The sequence below is a fragment of the Malurus melanocephalus genome, unplaced genomic scaffold (genome assembly GCF_030028575.1).
Source record: "Malurus melanocephalus ecotype Western Australia unplaced genomic scaffold, MMel_1.1 scaffold_97, whole genome shotgun sequence".
In the NCBI taxonomy this organism is placed as follows: domain Eukaryota; kingdom Metazoa; phylum Chordata; class Aves; order Passeriformes; family Maluridae; genus Malurus; species Malurus melanocephalus.
The window spans coordinates 280,745-301,733 of NW_026623329.1; the positions used below are offsets into that span (position 1 = coordinate 280,745).

The 20,989-nt window shown below is 46.5% G+C and overlaps 1 protein-coding gene across 1 annotated transcript; it reads right to left on the reverse strand.

Moving 5' to 3' along the window:
* Nucleotides 1-16,683: 16,683 nt before the first annotated feature.
* LOC130575093 (prostate stem cell antigen-like) lies at nt 16,684-20,879 on the reverse strand. Its single transcript, XM_057368771.1, has 3 exons — nt 20,642-20,879; nt 18,180-18,284; nt 16,684-17,122 (listed from the first exon to the last, which is right to left on the reverse strand). The coding sequence occupies exons 1-3, from the start codon at nt 20,691-20,693 to the stop codon at nt 16,911-16,913; spliced, it is 369 nt and encodes a 122-aa protein (XP_057224754.1). The 5' UTR covers nt 20,694-20,879; the 3' UTR covers nt 16,684-16,910.
* Nucleotides 20,880-20,989: the final 110 nt, after the last annotated feature.

The window sequence follows — 20,989 nt, forward strand, 5'->3', positions numbered from 1 at the left end:
TTTGCCCAGGATACCCCTTGAATAGATTTTAGTGGGCTCTTTGACTTCTCTGGAAAGTCTGTTCTCCAGGGTTTCCATCCTTGTGATGGTTCCTCTCCAAAATCCCTGTTTTGCCACCTTCTCCCCTATGTTGTCTAACCCAGAAATGGATATTTCCTTGAGCCACTCCACAGAATCCCAGAATGGTTTGGGTTGGAAGAGACCTTAAAGATCACCCAGTTTCAAATGCCTGCCATGGGCAGGGACACCTTCCCCTATCCCAGGTTGCTCCAAGCCCTGCCCAGCCTGGCTTGGGACACTTCCAGGGATGGGGCAGTCATGCCTTCTCTGGGCAAACAGTGCCAGCCCCTTACCACCCTCACAGGGAAGAATTCCTTCCCAATATCTCATAAAACCACTCTCTTTCAGTTGGAAGTCATTCCCTCTTGTCCTGACACTCCRTGGCTTGGTCCCAAGTCCCTCTCCAGCTCCCCTGGAGCCTCACTTTAGGTGCTGAAAGCTCACAAAAAAGTCACCCCAGAGCCTTCTCCTCTGCAATCCCAGGAATAAACAGAACAAATCCATCTCTCATGAGGCAAACACCAACCAACCATTTTTGACATTGTGGCCATGTCATGGTAACCATGGCATTGCTCTACATGGCATCAATCTCCTTTCTGGCAGCTGATTTGCAGGATGGGATCTGTTCTGTGTTTTCCCAGATATCACAATTCCAGGTATCCTGGTGACAAACTGGTCTGCAGGAAAATACAGATACTGCCCATCATTACACTGAGTCAACGTGAGTTCAACTCCTGTGATTCCAGAGGGGTAGAATTTTTGCCAGGGGACTTTTTGGATGGCTCCAACATCCTCGTCTGTGAYTCAGTAGCCACAGGTCCCTCAGTAGGAACCTCTCTGCCTGTGCCCGTGGCTGCMGCGGTGTTTGATGATCCAGTGGAAGTTCCACCTCTCACAGGTGTGTGTCAACAACGAGACTTTGGGCTTGTTGGGGTGGAGTTGGTCTCCACCCTCGTGATGAAACTCTGCCACTGGGCAGGAAGGAATTCAGGTTTCGTTGGGCTGGAGAAGGGTGAAAGTGTGAGCACCCTCCTCCGAGGAGCTCTTTAGGTCTTTCTTCCAGGGGGTTGATATTAAATATTTCTCCACCTATGGGACTATTAAAAAAAAAAATAAATCCAGAATCCCAGCACTGACTCAATCTCTAAAAATGTGTTACCCCTTTCTTTCCACGTCTGAGTTATTTTTGCTGCTTTCTACCCCCTGTCTGGAGAAGTGAGGTGAGAAGTTGAACCTCTCKGAGCAGAGGAGGGAATTGCACTCACACCTCCCAAATTCTGGCTTAAACTCACTAATCTCTTGGCTAAGAAAACAGATGCACTCCTAAGGATGGGAGGAAACATTCCAGACTTACTGGATTTTTACAAAAAAAAAAGACATGATCTGTGTTCAGTGCTCTGAGAGAAAAGATGGGAATCCAGGGATGTGATCACCTGGAGGTTGGAATCATTGAATCATGGAAAGGTTTGGGTTGGAAGGGATCTTAGACTTCATCTCATCCAACCTCCCAGCCATGGGCAGGGACACCTTCCACTAGACCAGATGGCTCAGGYTCCTCTTCTCCAGCCACAGGATTGAGGACAATTCCATCAGAGGTGTCTCCAGCTGTGTTTGGTCTGCCTTGGGAACACAGATCCCTCAAGCGTTTTCTGAAAATAGCAAAAATGTCCAAGATGTAGTTCTGGATTGGATCCCAGAGGGATGAATATCCACGATTCAGGCATTCCAGGCTTGCTTTCAGCTGTGTCAGTCCTACCATGGATTTGAGAGCTGTCTAGGAAGTGTAACGTCCCTGCCAACCATATATGAAAGCCCATATGACCCAAAATTCCACACTCCATCATCTAGGGAACCTGTGGCTGTGTGATTTTCCATCTGAAAGTTGGATGATTTAGAATAATAGGATTGTTAAAGTTGGAAAASRSCTCTGAGATCACCAAATCCAACCAYTACCATGTTTRCTATTTTCATCYATGKCCTCAAGTGCCACAGGGATCCACACTTGTATTCAAACACTCCTGGGGATAGTGATTACACCACTTCCCTGAGCAGCTTGGAGAAAAAATTCCCAAGGCTGAAAGGTGCTGGGAGTATTCCCTCTCATTCCTGGAATAATCTTTGMAATTATTCCCATTTCAGGCCACAGTTACTCTGTCAAAACCAGTTCTCCACTTTTCCTATTTGTTCGGGGGGAAAAAAGTTCAAACAGGCTTCTAAATCTTTGATTTCAGTGAACCACAAGCTTTACACTTTGCATCCATATCCTTGAACTCYCAGTTCAGTTCTCCTTTGAGAGAARTTGGTTGGGAGTCTCCAGTGTCTTTCACCACACTTTAATCAGCTGATGGCACTGTTGATCTCTTATCAACATTCTGCTGTACAAGGACAACATGCAGAGACTGGCCAGTTACAGAGCTACTTCCCTTATCAGGAAAATTTTCCCTCTTTATCAACTTTGGTTGTGCAGAAAAAGGAAACAGAGTCCTCGCTGTGAACTTGTCACTCGTCAAACCCAGGCGCTGTCACCGAGTCTGGGACTGAGAAATGCCTGACATCGCTTTGTCAACCTTCGGCATCATCAGCAGGCCTTTGAGTGACACTCTGGCAGCAAAGTCTGTCACCAGATACAGATCTGGATGAGCCAATCTAAATAAGTAACCCTTGCTGAGTAATAAAAATAGCCCGTGGTGAATGTTGCCATGGGGACCCAGCACGGTGATAGCAATGGGGTGACAAGGAAGCCAGTTCCCATCGTTTGGGGTCTGTATGGTCAAGACATAAAGTTGTGGAAGCACCAATTAGCAGAAAGTGCAGCATAAATAACCTTTGAAAATTTCCAGAGTCACAAGCAGGTTGAAGCAGGATGAAAAATCTGGAGTGGGACTCATTTGACTTTGGTACAACCTTTCTTCTCTGCCATGGGTGGCTCCTGGGTGATTCATTGGAGCTGTTTCTTCTTCAGGTCAGGCAAATCCACATTTCATCAGAGCTGCTCTGGACAAAAGCTTCATCAAAAAGTGGACGGCCCTGGGGATTTCCTGCTTACCTTCACTGGCTTTGAAAAGAACCTTGCAAGGGTGGAGGTGAGGTCAACTGGAGGTCTTGTCATGGTAAATGTGTGTGTTTATTGTCATAGAATCATGGAGGGGCTTCTGTTGGAAGGGGACCTCYAAAACCATCCAGTTCCACCCCCTGCCATGAGCAAGGACACCTTCCCATAGATCAGGTGGCTCCAAGCCCCATCCAGCCTGGCCTTGGACACTTCGAGGGATGAGGCAGCCACAGTTTCTCTAGGAAACCTGTGCCAGGGTCTCACTATCCTCACAGAGAAGAATTTGTCCCAAATATCTGATCTTAATCTTCCCTCTTCCAGTTTGAAGCCATTCCCTGTGTCTTGTCCCTCCAGGTCCTTGTTCCAAGTCCATCTCCCACTCTCCTGGAGCTCCTTTAAACCCTGGAAGGGGCTCTGAGGTCTCCCTGGATCCTTCCCTTCTCCAGGTGAGCACCTCCATCTCTCCCAACCTGTCTGCAGAGCAGAGGGGCTCCAGTCCTTGGTGCATCTCCACGGCCTCCTCTGGACTTGCTCCACAATTTCTATGTCATTTTTGGGGCTGTTGTCCCCCTGAACTGGATGCAGCACTCCAAGCAGGATCTCACAGAGTGGAGCAAAGGGCGGAATCCTTCACTCTTCTGCTGCCCATGCTGCAGGGACAGAGCTCAGGACACAGTGGAATCTCAGGGCTGCCATTCCCTGACATCTCTCAGACACCACCAGGATTCTTGGAATGTCCTGTGCAGGGCCAGGAGCTGGACTTGATGATCCTTGTGGGTTCCTTCCAACTCTGGACATTTCCCAAATTTTGCCAATCCATCCCAGCAGGACCAAGCTCCTTCCTCATCCACCCACTTGGCCAAATTCCATGACCATATCCAATGCTCTCCCCATTTGTTGTCCTTCTTTTGTGTAWCCTACATAATTCCAGAGTAGTTTGGCAGTTTGGCTCTTCAAATCAATTTTGATTTAATCTGACTTCAGGAGCTTTCAACCTCCTACACTACAGACCAGGTGTCTTTCCTTCCTCCCCCATCTCTTCCCTCCCTGCTGAGATGGTTTTGAGGTGGCAGACCCTGATTTTGGGATCAGGAGTCTAACACTCAGGAATAATACTGTCMACTCATCCAGMTGAGTTTTGRGATGATYCAGTTTCAGATAAGCAGATAAATGGTTGATATACAGATAAATATGTGGATATCCAGACATATTTGTTSAGATCCAGAAAAAGGAGAAGTAAACGGGGAGTTCAAGGTCATGGATGTAAAGTGTGAAGCTTGAGATTCACTGAAATCAAATATTCAGAAACCTCTTTGGGTTTTTTCTTTCTTTTTTTTTTTTTTCCATAGAAGAGAGGAAAAGTGGAGAAAAAATTTCTAGGGACAGTAACTGTGGCCTGAAATGGGTGAATAATTTCAAAGATTATTCCAGGAATGAGAGGCAAGCCTTAATGAATGGAGGAAAAATGGACAGCATACAAAACTACATGAGGGAGGTTAAGAAATATATATAATTTATAAATTATAAATATACAAATATTAATATATATGTCAAATATATATATTTATATAAATAAATATATTTCTTTATATATAAAAAGAAATATAAAAATTTGCAATAGTCAAAATGGCTTTTGACTTAGATCTCGAGAAAGACATGGAATGTTATTCATTTATTTAAAGTGAATTATTAAAAGTTATTTAAATATTATGTAAAATTATTTAGCTTTCAAATTGAGAGGCAAAATAAAGTAGTGATAGATGAAAACTGAATATTAAATTAACCACTTGTTTATTCAATATATAAAATGCTTTTGATTTCAGGGGTAAAGACAGCATGGGAAAAGGTGTCAAGAAAAAGAAACAACCATGTTTGAGGTGGAACAAAAAAATGTAATCAAGCTGGGACGAAGCAGGACAGGATTTTTCCATCTYAGAACTCTTGGAGAACTGAGAAACAGAACAAGAGAAACAGGTCCAGGCCCACTCCCAAATATTGTTTATAAATTGGTCAAGGCAGAATCATGAGGTCAGAATTTAGCACCTAAATTAAAAAGAGGAGGGGTGACAGCCATTGTCTGACCTSGATAGAGTGGCAGGATTAAGAATAGGGTTTGAAGGAGGGAAAATAATAAAAAAACAGGAAAATACTTAAAACTCAATGTTATCTTTCTTGTTGTCATATTAATAAAGTCAGATTTTYACAAGTTCAGCATAGTAATAACACAAGATAATGTGGGAATATTTATTGAGATGGTACAGATGGAAATGAAATCAATATGAGGTGAGTGAGAATTTTTTAAAAGCTTGGAAATGGAGGAGCTGGAAATATTTAAAGTGCTGGGAGTGGGATATGAGTCTGGGGAAACTCATCAGTGCCATTCCTTACTTTTTGAGTGTTCCTGGTTAATATTTTCTGTTAAGACCTTGAAAGATGCCAAATAGGATGGAATTTACTGGCGGCACAAATTCGGGAAGGCTCAGCAGTTCTGGGAAGGATCAGGATATCGTAAACAACCAGGTGGCTCGGATGCAAGTCATGGATTTAATAGGATCATCCGCCGTAATAAGTCGGTTATACGGTAAACGAGGAGGTCACCGGGAAATGATTGGGAGATGAAAGACGTGGGGATTCTTGGATGATCCTGGGAGGAATCTCTGTCAGACACCTGATGGAGCATGGAAAAGGTGTCGTGACTGGGGCTGTGTCAGMGGGGACGGTGAAGGGAGATTGTGCAAGGCACCAACGAGGCTGCAYTTGCAACGCTGGGTGCATTTTCCCMCCTATGCCTGAGGGACCTGAATTCCCATCCAGAGGATCGCAGGGAGATGAGAATAGATGGAATATGAAGATAAAAGGGAAGATTTAATAAAGAGGAAGAGCAACTTTTGACACAGGCAGATGGTGACAGGACAAGGGAAAATGGTTTTTAGTGAAAAGAGGTTCTTTCTTGTGAGAGAGGTGAAACACTGGAATAAATTTCCMAAAAAAGCTGTGGCTGCKGAATCCCTMAAAGTGTYCAMGRCTAAGTTGGATGGGGCTTGGAGCAACCTGAGATAGTGGAAGGTGTCCCCGTGCACACCAGGGGATTGGAATTAAATGATCTTKAAGGTCCCTTAAACCCCAAACCTTTCYATGATTCTGAAAGAGATGGGATTYCTTAGCAGAGGGAGMAAGARTTCCCAAATATGGACACACTTAACAGCAGATAAGAAATAGATAAGAAAAATGGTGGCACTAGAGAAAAATAGTCTTTCACTTCACCATATAAATGTTCCATGTTCAATGCCAGCCTGGGATCTCTCAAAGCTGGAGAACTGATCCACGTCCATGTGACTGGGAAATTGGGATGGAGATAGGGAAGTAAAGGCTGGTTTGGACTGAATTTGAGCAGTGTTTTTGCCAGAGACTCGAGTGGAAAGGCTTTATGTCCTTCTCAGCAGTGACATACCAGGAAAACCTTTCGTCCCTTCTGTCTCTAATACCCATCTATCCCTACTGGATAGTTGTCCTGTCATCCAAGGATGTCGGGTAATGCCTCATTTGGGATCCCAGGTTTGCCAATAACCCCCATAATTAAAAATAAAAATTTATAGCCAGTGCTCAGCTCTGGGTACAGATGAATCAAGCTCTTCCGCACCATTATTTTGGCAATGGCAGTCCATGTTTGGGCAACTCCAGGAATTTGGCACATATGGAATGGTAGAAGTGGATGATGGAGGAAGAAGAGACCAAGTTGGAGGAGAACTGGGCAGGTTTGGAGGAGGATTGGGAAGGTTTGAAAGTTATTGAGCAAGGTGACGGTAAAATTTGCACTTTGTTTCTGCTGAAGGCACTTCGAAGTCTCTTGGAAACTCTGCCTAGATGGGGTTGGAGGGAGGTGACAAAACAAATAAGGGTGACATAAGGGAAATGTTCCCTTGGGTGTCACGTGTGGGCTCTGTTTGTCTCACTATCCTGTTAAATCTATCAAAAGGCCCAGAGGAATTGGCTCATTCAGGCTGGAGAAGAGAAGCTCTGTGGTAACCTCAGAGCCCCTTCCAAAACCTGAAGGAGCTTCAAAAGAGCTGGAGAGGGATTTTGGAGAAGGGATGGAGTGCCAGGACAAGGGRGAATGGAATTCCCACTGCCCAAGGGCAGGGTTAGATGTGATAYCAGGAAGRAATTKTTCCTTGTGAGGGTGATGAGGGGCTGGAATGAAATTCCCAGACAAGCTGTGGCTGCCCCATCCCTGGAAGTGTCCAAGTCCYGGTTGGACCAGGCTTGGAGCAACCTGGGATGGTGGAAGGTGGAACTGGATGATCATTAAAGTCCCTTCCAATCCAAACCATTCTGGGATTCTGARCCTGATRTTGGTGAAGCAGATTAGACCCTGCTCCTCTTGGGCTCCTCTTGAACAGAACACCCTGTCACACAAGGTGGATCATCACATCCACCTCCACAAAGTGTCTGTGTTGTCTCTTTGCCTCCTACATCCCTGATTGTCCTGAGGACGCTTCCTGCTCCTCATCCCACTGCTCAGCTGGAAAGAGGCACTGTGAGTTCTACTTTAGCCCGAGGATTTGGGCTCGTTCGTGTCGACATCCTAATCCTGAAGCCAGCAAAGGGTTCCCTGTCATTTCCGTGATGCAGAGGTGTCCCCTGGTTTTTATTTCGCAGTGAATCACTGGGGTGGTGATGGCAGAGAAATTCACCTCAGCGTAACCACACGGTGCTGTAGCTTTGCTTCCTGATCTGTTTGGGCTCCACCCTTGGCGTTTTGGGGTTCATTATTGTGGAAAGTGTGGTGAAATGTGTGTGGGGAAAGAGCCAGCTGTCCTAAATAGGTTGGATTGGGTTAGATTAAAATAAACCAGATTAGACTAGACTAGACTAGACTAGAATTTTCAGTTGGCAGTGTCCTACAATGCCCATCCTGACCAATTCAGCGCTGACCAGAATTTAAAACATGTTCTGAAATCCAGATTCTGACAGATCTGAGGCATTGGCTGCCTCTCCAGGAAGCTGTTCCAGTGTTTGACCACTTTCTTGGTACAAGAATATTTCCCTATGTCCAGTCTAGACCTCCCCTGGTGTAGCTTTGAACCTTTCCCATGTGTCCTGTCCCCGGATCACGGGGAAAAGAGCTCAGCACATCCCTCCCCTCTTGCCCTCCTCAGGAAGCTGCACTGAGGTTTCCTCTCAGCCTCCTTTTCTCCAAACTGGACAAACCCAGACTCCTCAAGGGCATTCCTTCCAGCCCTTCCACCAACTTTGTTGCCCTCACGTGGACAYATTCAAGGACATTCTCATCATTCCTCATTTATGGGGCTCAGATTTGCACACAATGTTTTAGGGGAAGCCACAACAATGCTGGACACAGCGGGATCATCTCCCTGGACACCCTGTAATAGCCCAGGATGTGGTTTGTCCTCTTGGCTTTCAGGACATGCAGATTTTTTCCTCTGAAAGTCCTGTCAGATTCCTTTTGAAAGACTAGTTTCCAGCCCCTCCTCTCCCAGTTTATATTTTGTCTGGCATTGCTTCATCTTAGGTGAAGAGCCCATCATCTGGATTTATTAAATTTCATCCCATTAATCACTGATTCCATTCTGTTTCACAGCTGGGGAATAAACACCCGTCCCAGACTCTATTTCCATKCTTTGCATCTTTTCTACTTTACAAAAACATCACTGGGAATGAGACATTTCTCTAGGACAGGATTGTTGGAAAAGAAGGGGATAAAGAACCACCAGCCTCCTTTTTCACAAGAGCCACTCAACTTTGGAGGAWAACAAACATTTCCAGCCTCAATATTAAATATTCCTGCGAAGCACGGAGAATACAGATGGGCAACTCTGATTTTAAGGATTTTCCACAGACCAGCAACAGCAATGACCATTTTRTAGACCTTGACCTGGGTTGAGTCCGTGGCCAGCTGAGAGAACTTTGAAGAATGTTTGAACAGATCCGGGCTGGGAGGGAATAGTTCAGCCTGGAACCTCTTGAATCCATTTGGAAGAGGAATTTCTTTCATCAGGTTACTCAGGTTTCTCCTGCCCCAACAATCCCAGAGCTCAATGTCATATTTTCACAGACACCTCTTCAGTCTCTTCAAACATCTTCAGTCTTTTGATGGGGATTTTAATGGCAATAAATGTTATTTTATGTTTAAAAATGATATTGCAGAGCGTCTAAAAAATTAGGGACCATGGAATAATGGAAATGGTTTATTTTGGAAGGGATGTCAAAGATCCTCTCATTCCAACCYCCTGCCATAGGCAGAGACAGAGACACTGAGGACAAGTCTCTGGCACTGAAGCTGACTGAAAAAAGGGTTTATGATTATTTTTCCTGCCAAACCCCACTGATTGTATGGAAACTGTCTCCTGGKAATAGTCTTTGGGTTGTTAACTCCTCTGCCATCCCCAGAACTGTTTGGGAGATTCTTGACCTTCAACCCATGCTGGTGACAGGAGGGAYGAAGAATGTCCAATGCACAAAGGTGTCCACTGGCCTGGAACTGTGACTTCTGGGCCTGGAACTTGCTGGTTCTGCTCCTAGAAGGTCAGAAAAGCAGTGAGTTGTTTGTATTTTGGGTTCCATGATTTTAAAGGAAATGTTTTTCTCACCCTTTATTCATTCACCCTGCATTTCTGTGGGGGTTGTGGGGGTGTATATCACTTCAGGTGATCGTTGAGCAGGATCCTTCCAGGGAATACAGTRTGTTACAGGATGGCTTGGCCTTGATTTATCCCAAAATCCCAAATTTATTTAAAAAAAAAGGCCTCAGAACTTTCACTTTAATGTTAAAAAAAGCATCAGAAGGGGACAATAAATTTGGGGCATGCCCAGAGAGTGAACACACTTGAATTTTTTTTGGTATTCCAAGTGTCAGTGAATTCTCGATTCTTAGGGATACAGGTGACAAGGATGAAAACCCTGCAAGAATTTCTGACAGGGMCATGCTGGCAACGAATCCCTGCTTCCCACAAACACTGGGAATCAGATCTCCATGGCAAAGGCAAATATTTCTTTTCCCCATYAGAAGGATGAGGAGAAGCAGGGCAGGGCTGCTGCACTTGAAGAGCACCTGATAACAGAACGTTTGCTACAAAAACATCAAAGAGGATAAATTAATTGGCTGGGATTATGAAGGGCAGGGAAACAGCTGTCTTTGATAGTCCATGGGTGTGAGAAGTGCTGGTAAATGCTCCGTCATATTACCCCAAGGCAACTGGAGCTGGGCCAAAAGCTCTGACTGCACATGAGCACSGCACTCATGACAAGGAATTATCATTCCCTGCCTCCACCCTTCAAGGGAAAGAGTGGAGAGGGTTGGTTTCCTAATTGTTTTCTTTGGAATATTCCCATTTTATTTCAATTGCTGAATTCTGATGACAAGCCCTCCCTTATTTTTCTAAATTCCCATATTTCATTTCAGGTGCAGAGGAACAGAATAGGTCAGGTGCATTCAAATTATCACATTTCATTTAACAATGAGAAACCTTGGTCACACCTTCTTCTCTTCTTTGTTATGACAGGTGAATAGGTGTCAAAAAAGAGAATTTTAAACAGGATGATCACCCTACTCTTCGCTGCAGAAATGTTGGGTTTGCAGACAGAGATTGCATAATTTTTTCTTGAATTTGTCTGTGAGAGCAGACAAATCTGTTATTTTTGTAAGCTCAAAGGCTGCTGCCRAATGTAAATCCAAAAAGCAGACACCACAACTCATTTGGCACCTGTGCATGGCACCACCCAGGTTTGTTCCTGMAAATAACTCAGTGTATGGTGACCCCTGAGGAAAACAAGTCCATCCCTTCACTTTCTCTCCCCTGCCCTGGGGGAAGTTCTCATTCCACAGATTTCCCCAAGGCCAGAATGAATCTCAGATGAAAATAAGCAGAGAGGAAGGAGCAAAATATTTTCCTTTTCTGACTCAGCCCCGTGCCTGTCACCTCCGTTTCAGGGGAGGTGGTGACACTACCCCAGCCATGGAGGGCCACCAATAGAGCTGGGAAAGGTTCCAGGGCTGGGTTGTGGTGTCTTTAAGAGATTCATGTGAGGAACCACTGGCAGAGGTGAGCGGGTGCTTTGAAATTTCAGTATTCCAGGCACAGAGCTTTATTCCAGTGTCAGGGACGAACTCATCTGTTGTAAAAATTCTGGGAAAGGGAAATTGCAGGAGTTTTTATGGAGCTAATGGCTTTGTAAGGTGATGCCTCTCCACAAAATGTGAATGAGAAATCAGAGAAGCCACAGAGGGAGGAGGTTGAGGTTGCAGGAGAATCTGAGCATCAGGAGCATCAACAGAGGACTCATGGGTGCAGCACTCGGTTTGTGAAGAGTCTTGAGGAGGAGCCCGGAAAGGCATTGAGGGAGCTCAGGAAAAGGTCAGAAATGAGGCAGAGAGAGCTGTCTGTGCCACCAAGAGCTGTCAAGGGGCAGGATGGGAGAGGAATTAATCAAGATGGCACGGGGTGAACTTAGTTTGTCCTGCGTGAGAGGCAGCTGCAATTCATTGAGGGATGTCCTGCAAAGGGCAGGGATTTGCATTGATTTTGGTGGTTCAATCAGAGCAGAGCTCACTGGGCTCTCTCTGGTCCATTTGTCCTCAAACCCACCCTCATTGCACAACAATGTGTGCATGATTCAGGGCAGGAATGAGGYGGTGCAGGGTGGGTTGGGAGCAGGTGAGCCTTCCCCAACTGGCTCTGTGAGTGTATTTTTAGCCTCAATCTCTGCTCTGGCCCGTTAAAGCCACTATCTGAGCATCTTTCCATGTGCTGGGCCTGATAACATCTGTAMAAGGCAGAGGAATGGAAATGCTGTGGAACTTGCCCTGGGCCATGAAGGAAATCTGGATCACCACAAGGAATTGAGCTGGTCCCTAAGTCTAGCTCATCCATCTTCTCTGCCCCACAGACTTTCTCCAGTGCTTTAAATCCAGTTTTTCATCAGCTGCTGCAAATTGGGCTGAGTTCAGAGRAATCTGGTGAAATCCTATTTCAGATGGAGGAAAGGTGCTGGGTATAACTTTTAATGARCAGTGATAAATACTGGGTCCACAAGCATAATGAATATTGGTTAATTGTACAAGAATCAAGAAGTCTTAGAATCATGGAATGGTTTGGATTGAAAGGGATCTTCAAGATTGTCTCAGTAGCAGGGACACCTTCCACWAGACCAGGTCGCTCCAAGCCCCATCCRAACTCAAGAGTAGTTTAAAGTCCTCAATTTTAGGCCTTTTGAGATGTGTGGAGATGACAAAAGGATGGATGAAACTGCTCAAGAARCAACAATCATGGGCAAAATGCACCCAGTTTTGTTTTTTGAGATGGGTGTTGTGCTTGTGTGTCCTGCAGCAGATCTCAGGAGGTTTTATCAGCACCCAAAAAGTAAATTGTCCTTCAGGCAGGGCTGCATTGTTYTGAGGTGCAGATTTCTGTGCCAGCAGAGCATGTTGGTGACACGGAGTGCAGGGCAGAGCAGAGAGACCTGACCCAGCTTTGTAAGGGGTTWAAAGCAGGAGGGGGAACCGACCTTTCTGCCAATGTGCGGTCCCAGCCCTTGAGAAAACATCTCATTCTCTTCCTGGTCCTGCCCTGGCCCAGCCCAGGTTCTGATCCRCAGCTGAGTCATTCATCCGCCCCAGCTGGCCACCTCCTTGCCCTTCCCAGAATTTAGAGAGTTGTTGTTGAGGCTGCTCTGTGGATGACCTGGATGCAGAGGGAGATTTGGGGCTGTTCCAAGGGCTGTGCCAGGTGCCCGTCGATCCCACCAGTCACAGGGGGTTCCTGCCCAGTATTTCACCATCTCTGTGCCAGTCATGGCTTCTCCCAGCTGTATCTTCTCTAAACTTTTTCATCAAAAAAATCACAGAGTTCCACAATATCTGGAGTTGGAGCACCCCCCACCATGGACAGGGACAACTTCCACCATCCCAGATTGCTCCAAGCCCCATCCAGCCTGACTTTCAACACCTCCAGGGATGAGGCAGCCTCAGCTTCTCTGGGAATTCCATCCCAGCACTCACCACCCTCACAGGGAAGAATTCCTTCCCAATATCCCACCTAACCCTGCCCTTTATCAGTTTGGAGCCAATCCCCTCTTCCTGGCACTCCAGGTCATTGTTCAAAGTTCCTCTCCAGTTCTCCTAAGGCCCCTTTAGACCTTAAAAGCTCACAATAAGCTCACCCCAGAGCCTTTTCTTCTTCAGGCTGACCAATYCCAAATCTSTCTGCCTTTCYTTATGGGAGAGGTGCTCCATGCTACCCGAGAAACCTCCAAATACATCMACAGAGAGGATTTATCTCCAGGTAAATCCAGAGGACAATCACTCATTAGTCAATCCTGGACTCKTTCAGAGCAGGAATTGGGAGGAGAAATCATCACTTGAGCCTCTAAGTGATTAGACTTCAGGTCTCAACCTCCAGAGGTTGTGAAAGCCACCTCTTGGCTCTGGGAAGAAACTTCTCATTTCCATGCTCCGGGAAGTCAATGGCATTGCCATGGGACAAACATGTTAAAACTAGAGCTGATCAGCTCCCTTATCTTATTTTTGGAAAAAAAAAAATCCCAAAATTCCCATCCCTGGAAGTGTTCAAGGCCAGGCTGGATGGGAATCTGAGACACCTGGTTTAGGGGAAGGTGCCCCTGCCCACAGCATGGGGGTGGGGTGAYGGTCTTTAASGTCCCTTCCAACCCAAATCATTCCAGGATTTTTTGAATGTGTTTGCCCTCTCCAGAAGCTGGAAGAGGCTGTTCCACCCTCTGGAAATGTTTCACCCAATATCCTTTGGGGAATCCGATGGCTCTGGTGTCAACAGGCCTTGGCCAACTCCTGGTCCCCAGGAAGGTCCACTGTAGCTGAATTCCTTGTTGGGAAAGGCTACTGGATGTGGAAAATGCCTGGAAATTGTTTCAGAAAGTAGGCATGGGGCATTAGGGTATCAGGGACATTCCTGCAGCTCAAGGAGATGATTCTCTGGAATGGAGAGCTCATAGATCTGGTCACCCATGCAGAAAACATGGCTGGGAGACCCACAGGTGGATGAGCCCCTTTTCAGGGGTATGACTCAAGAGGTTTGGAAAAGCCAGAATATATCACTCCTCTTGTCCCATATTCTCCCTCCACCAATARCCAGATTTGACTCATCTAAACAAGGTGGTTCACCCTGGATTTTCCTCTGAGGAAACCCCTTCCCAGCTTCCTACAATTAGCAGCTGATTAATGCCTTGCATCCCAAGGATTTACGCACTTTTCTGTTTCACAACAGCAGACAGTGTCATTATCTCCTGACATCCCTTTGACTTCATCCCAAATAGGATTTTSACCCTTATCCCATAGCTGTGGGTCCCCCAAGTGACTCATCTCTGCTAAGTAAATGATTATTTGTTTACTTCAGTCTGCGGATGTGTCACTGAAACTTCGGGAAAAACAAAAACACTCCAACAACACTCCAGTGTTAGAAAGTCAAGGCATTACTTTATTTTCTGGCCAAGATGTGCCCCAGAAATAATTTCATTCACACATAGCCTGCATATGCAGAGAAAAGCATACCATGACATGTCGATTTTACAAGATTTTTCCCAAATTTTATGCAGTCAAAACCCATAGAACTTCATTGGTTCAATGTCCATTGGTCCAACGTTGTGTAGTTCTCACTATYTGGGTTCCTATTGGATCTGGACTTCTTCGCCTCTGATGCTAATTGGGTTCTCCTCCTTATCTCTCTTTTCCCCAGACTGGGTAATTCCGACCATGCCAGGAGAGACTTTTGGAGCTGATGTTCCATTACTGGTCCTTGATGGCCTTTAATGGTCACTGATGGTCACTGATGGTCCTTGATGGCCCATATCTTCTGTGCCACTCCTGGTCTGTTGAGATGTGAACCTCCTCAGGCCTCCTGTGGTGGGACAATGCCCTGGAAAGAAACTTCAACATCCTTCCCCCAGGGCAAAGGCCAACAAGATTTTTGACTGAAGTTACATAAAAATTTGTTCAAACCAGTATATTTTCCAACAGATGTGCCATTCTGTCCTCCATCCTAAGGATCCTACAGTTTCAGGAAGGTGTGGGAATGAAGCAGGGAAGGTGAGCTGTTCTTTTGTCCCACCTTTGTGCACAACACTCGGTCGCTAAGTCATGAATAAGTTCCCCTTCAGGTGAGATTTCTCCTGCCAGGTTTTCTTGGGGGATGTGCTCYGCAGAGTTGGTCATGAGCCAGAACCCCTCCAGCTTTGGAGGCCCRGTTTCTGTTCTASYCTGCCATGGCACTTTCCAGCACRTACAGAATCCCAGAATCCCAGAATTATTAGGGTTGGAAAAGACATCCAGGATCASTGAATMCAACYTGTGACCAACCCCCACCTTGTCACCCAGCCCAGAGTGCTGAGGGCCACTGAATCCAGTTGTTCTTGAACACTTCTGGGAATGGGGACTCCACCACCTCTCTGGACAACCCCTTCCAATGCCTGACCACCCTTTCCATGGGGAAACACCTCCTGATGTCCAGCCTGAACCTTCCCTGGTGCAACTTGGGGCTGTTTCCTCTCATCCTGTCCTTGTTCCGTGGGAGCAGAGCTCCACCCACCTGGTTGCCCCCTCCTGTCAGGGAGCTGTGCAAAGACAGAAGGTCCTCCCTGAGCCTTCTTTTCTCCAGGCTGAGCCTCCCCAGCTCCCTCAGCTGCTCCTGGTGCTCCAGACCCTTCCCCTGATCTGTTCCCTTCCCTGGACTCATTCCAGCCCCTCCATGTCTTTCCTGTTGTGAAGGGACAGAACTGGACACAGGAACTGAGGTGTGGCCTCAGCAGTGCCCGGCACAGAGGGACAATCCCTGCCCTGTCCTGCTGGCCACACCATGGCTGGTACAAGCCAGGTGCCACCGGCCTTCTTGGCCACCTGAGCACACCTGGGCTTGTGTTCAGCCACAGTGGGCCAGCATCCAGAGGTCCTTTGCTGCTGGGCAGTTTTCCAGCCACTTTTCCCCTAAACTAGAGAGCTGCAGGGTGGTGTTGTGACTCATGCGCAGGAGCTAATGCTTGGCCTTATTGAACCTCATCCATTTACCTCGGACCATGGATCCAGTGCCCAGATCCCTCTGCAGAGCCTTTCTTCTCCTCAGTAGATCAACATCCCACCCAACTTGGTGTCATCTGTGAACTTCCTGAGRGTGCCCTTGATCTCCTCATTCAGATCATCAATAAAGATATTGGACTGATYCCAGGGGGACACTACTGGTGTCCCAGCCAGCAGCTGGATGTGGCACCATTCCCCACCACTCTCTTTTCCTGGAATCCAGCCCGTTTTTAACTCAGCCAAGAGTGAACCTTCCCAAGCCAGGGGCTGCCAGCTTTTCCAGCAGAACATCATGRGAAACAGCATCAAAGGCTTCACTGAAGTCCAGGTAGACGCATCCACAGCCTTTTCCTTACCCACTGGGTGGGTTCTGATCATAAAAGAGACATCAGGTCACACTGGACAGCAGTGACATTGGCCAGTCACACAACACCCACCTGCAGCTCTGCTGTGGACAGAAACAGGTGACTGAGTGATGTTCACATGACACACTCACTGTTGGTGGAGAAATAACTTTATTTGAGGTGTTTTGCAGATAACATGAACACAGATTTCCTTATCTGGTAGCACTGGAGCTTTKCAATGAGATTAAAGCAGAAGCCATCATACGGCACCGAGCTGCCATCAGCTCCCAGGGTGCTGGGTGACCAACACACCCCCAGCTCCTCTTTACAATTCCTGTTATTAGAAGGGTGCTCTGAGGTTTTCTGTGGTCATGGGAGGCCTCTTTACTCCTCACAATTTGTTGCTGAGGACGGTCCAGAGCACTCCGGCCGCTATCCCTCCGGCCATCCCGTAGCTGGACCTCACGTTGCCCGCGGCGTTGACGTTGCAGAGGTCRCTGCTGCAGCAGGAGACGTTCCTGTTGCCCACGTTGAAGTCCTGGTAGGATGCATCACATGAGGAGTCGCATCCCTTGCTGATGATGCTGAAGAGACCCACAACCCCTGGGAGGAAAGCAGCAAAKATATTATTACAAGGAACAAGCCGAGCCTAGTGGAACTGAATAATGGGATGCTGTTCTTATCTGAGCTCATTCCTTGGGAGAAAAATCAGGGAATCACAGAATCGTTTGAGTTGGRAGGGACTTTMAAAATCAYGTCATGGCCAGGGACACCMTCCACTATCCCAGGTTGCTCCAAACCCTGTCTAACCTGGYCTTGGACRCTTCCAGGGATGGGACAGCTTCTCTGGGACTCACCATGCACAAAGAGAGGAATTTCTTCCCAACATCTCATCTAACCCTGCCCTCTGTCACTGTGATCCACTCACTCCAATCCCAAACATCTTCATTGCATGGAGCCTTTCAGCACCCAGGAAGTTATGGAAATGTGCCCCTCCCCATTTCAGTGGCAGAGTTGTTGTTTTATTTGTTTCTGGGAGGCACAGCCCATTTTTTTGGCCTTTTGTTTTTTGTCTGTTTACCAGCAGATTTTGACYTCCAGGAGATCTGATCCCATAAAATTAATGTTGGACACCCAATCTTTGTTTTGTGCAAAAAAATAACAAATAGTTCTACAACATATGGGCTGTCCTGCATGTGAATGTCATGGATTTGAACATTCCAAGGATAATTCCTACTGGAGGAATTACATCTACAGCCTGACAGAGAGGAGCCTGAATCTGATGGGTTTTGTGTCCCTGGTCTAAGAGCAACTGTGCTGTCAGCACAGATCTGGACAGGGCAAAACAGACCTAAAATGGGAGGATAAAATCATAATTTTTCAATGATGAAATTCTGTCCTTTTCATTKAATTCACCTCAAATGAGCTCCTCCTAATCTTATGACTAGGTTGGACTGTGGTTGACTCATCCAATTTTAATTAACGTTTGTAAATATTTCAAAAAATTAACCATTGCCCTCTCAAGAAAATAATTTTTGGTGCTGTGACAGAGAAATAAACCTCRTTTTGTGAGCCTGGATGGGGCACCCAAGGGTGGGAAGATGTTTTTTTTGGGTCCAACATCCCGACTAAGCCACTGTCCACCCCCGCCATTCCTTACGGATCACATCCGTCTTGCACATGTCCTTCTCGCCACACTCCGTCTTCGTCATGCACTTGGAGTTGCTGAGTTGGGATTTGCAGCTGTAGCACTGCAAAGATGAACCTGCAGGAGAYCAACATGGGTTAGGAGAGAAATAATGGAATTGTGGATTGGTTTGGGTTGGAATGAACCTTTWAAATCATCCAGTTTTACCCTTCTGTTGCGGGAAGGGATAACTTCTGCTTGATTGGGTTGATTCAAGCCCCATCCAACGTGGTCTTGAAAGGATGGGGCAGCCCCAGCTTCTCTGGGAATTCTATTCCAGGTCCTCACCACTCTCCCAGGGAAGAATTCCCTCCCAATATACCATCTATCCCTGCCCTCTGGCAGTGAGAAGCCATTCCCTGTGTCCTGTCACTCCATCCCTTGTCTCCAGTCCCTCTCCAGCTCTCCTGGAGCCCCTTTAGGCTCTGAAAGTGGCTCTGAGGTTTCCCTGGATCCTTCCCTTCTCCAGGCTGGACATTCCAGCTCTCCCAGCCTGTCTCCAGCTCCAGCCCTTGGAGCTTCTCTGTGGCCTCCTCTGGACTCTCTCCAGCAGCTCCATGTCCCTCTGCTGTTGATCCCCAGAGCTGGAGGCAGCTCTGCAGGTGGAGATCCATTCTATACCTCCCCTGTATCTTCAATTTCTCTGAAGTTCTCCAGGGAACTCAGCCAAGTGCTTACAATAGAAAACAGAACCATTCCCAGGGATCCTCAAAGGCAGATTTCACCTCTACTCTGAAGAAAAGAAGGATTTTTCCTTTATTTTTGTGGAATATAATACACCTGCTGGAGGTGAGAGTCAGGTTTTGCACGTGCTGAAGATATTTTGAATACAGTCTTTGCAGTGAGGGAACAAAAAGAGACCGGATAGGCTTGAAGAGAACCATGGAATGGTTTGGGTTGGACAGGATTTAAAGATCATCTAATCAGGGACACATCCCTCTAGATCAGGTTTTCCCAAGCCCCTTCTGTTGCTCTAAGATTTTTAGCTTCTATCAGCTTYGACCTGAGGGATGGAGCAGGAATTTGAAAAGTCTCTTCCAGTTTTCTCAGTTCTCAGCTCATGACTCTCCCTCTCCTAAAAAGCAAAGTTCAACTACAGCTTTGACCCCTCTCTGACCACTGGGTCACCCCCTGTTCCCACCCCTCCTGGACTTGCCATTTCACAGGGGATGGAAATCTGTGTTGGCAGCACCTGCTGGGCTGCTGTGTGATTCCAGCAAAGGCAGGATAAACCTGTCACCTCCCAAGTGTCCAGCTCTGGTGAAAAACTGTCCCTAGAGGAGTGAGATCAGGGTGTAATTACCTGTTCCTGTCATCTGCTTGTGCCCCAGGGTGTCACTGGAGCCTTGCAAGTTTGATTTGATATTAGTATATTTATATTTATATTTATATTTATATTTATATTTATATTTATATTTATATTTATATTTATATTTACATTTACATTTACATTTACATTTATATTTATATTTATATTTTCTTTGCCCCATGACCACCAAACTTGTATCACGAATTCCCCAATTCAATAACCTAATACCTAAAATACTGTTTTAGGACACTGAAGACCCTTATTTAGAAATCAGTGATGGAAAGAATTAATTCAAGATACTCGGTCCCCCTCTGTCTGAGCCACCCCGGGGTAAATGACTGATGCAGGCACAGAGGTGAGCAGCCAGTCCCCAGTTTGTCTGAGTGCTGCCCTCTGCTCTCWCATTGATATGACTTTTAATGCCAGAAAAATCAAATTTTGAGCACTCTGGTGGAAGCTGACAGAAGAAAGGTCTGAGGACTGTGCAAGAGTCTTCTCAGCTTATTCCTTCAGCATCATCTGGTGATTGGGAAACTGCTCAAATTAGATTCTTCTCCTCTCTGGTAATAGGAGAAAGCTGCTTTAACCCCCTTTTTTTTTATTTTTATTTTTTAATTTTTATTCCTGTGAGTCAATAAAAACCTGACAGTGCTTAAAACCCACCCATCCAGTGTATGGAATAATCATGGCATTGTGCTTTTTACTCTCTAAAATTCTAAGAATCTGGGCAGCATCAGGGTGCACTTTTGAAAGGAAGAGTCAGAAAATAAGTTGTAGGAAAACTTAACTTTGCACGAATTTAATGGCCTGGGGAAAAGCAAAATAATCCTCCCACCCTACTCAACCCTTCCTTTTCTTCCTTAACTGTATGGTCTGAACTTAAAAAACTTGGATTTTGGATTAATCCAGGATTCAGGATTTATCTTTCCTGGAAGCTGCTCTCCCACCATGAGGATCCCACCATCCCCAGGGTGACACTGTCCATTTTTTCCACTCAACTCCCATCCAAACCCAAACACCTTGGGATGACCACGTGCCAACATCTCTTCCCTCACTGCCAAACCCCATTACGAGCCCTGAAGATCTCCTTGAAGGGCTGTGGGTTGGATTCTTTGTGGGGTCTTACCTGAGTCCACGCACAGGAGTGCTCCCAGCAGGAGCACGAGAAAAGCCTTCATCTTGGAAGAACCTCTGTGGGGCTGTCTCTGGGTTTCTCTCTCCTGGGGCAGGTTATATATCCTGGGAGGCCGGGCGTGCCCACGGGGCCATCCCTGAGAAGGCACCTGAGGGAGCTGCTGCCTGCACCGAGGGAGGGGTTGCTTTGTGCGGGGATTTTTGTKTTTGCTGCCTCTCCTGTTTCCCTGYCGCTCTCCGGGCTCCCCTCCACCGCTGCCACCCCCGCCTTCCCTCCTACCCTTGGGCAAAGTGCTCACAGGAGTGGAAAAAAAAGCCCCAAATTCTTCCCAACAAGGCC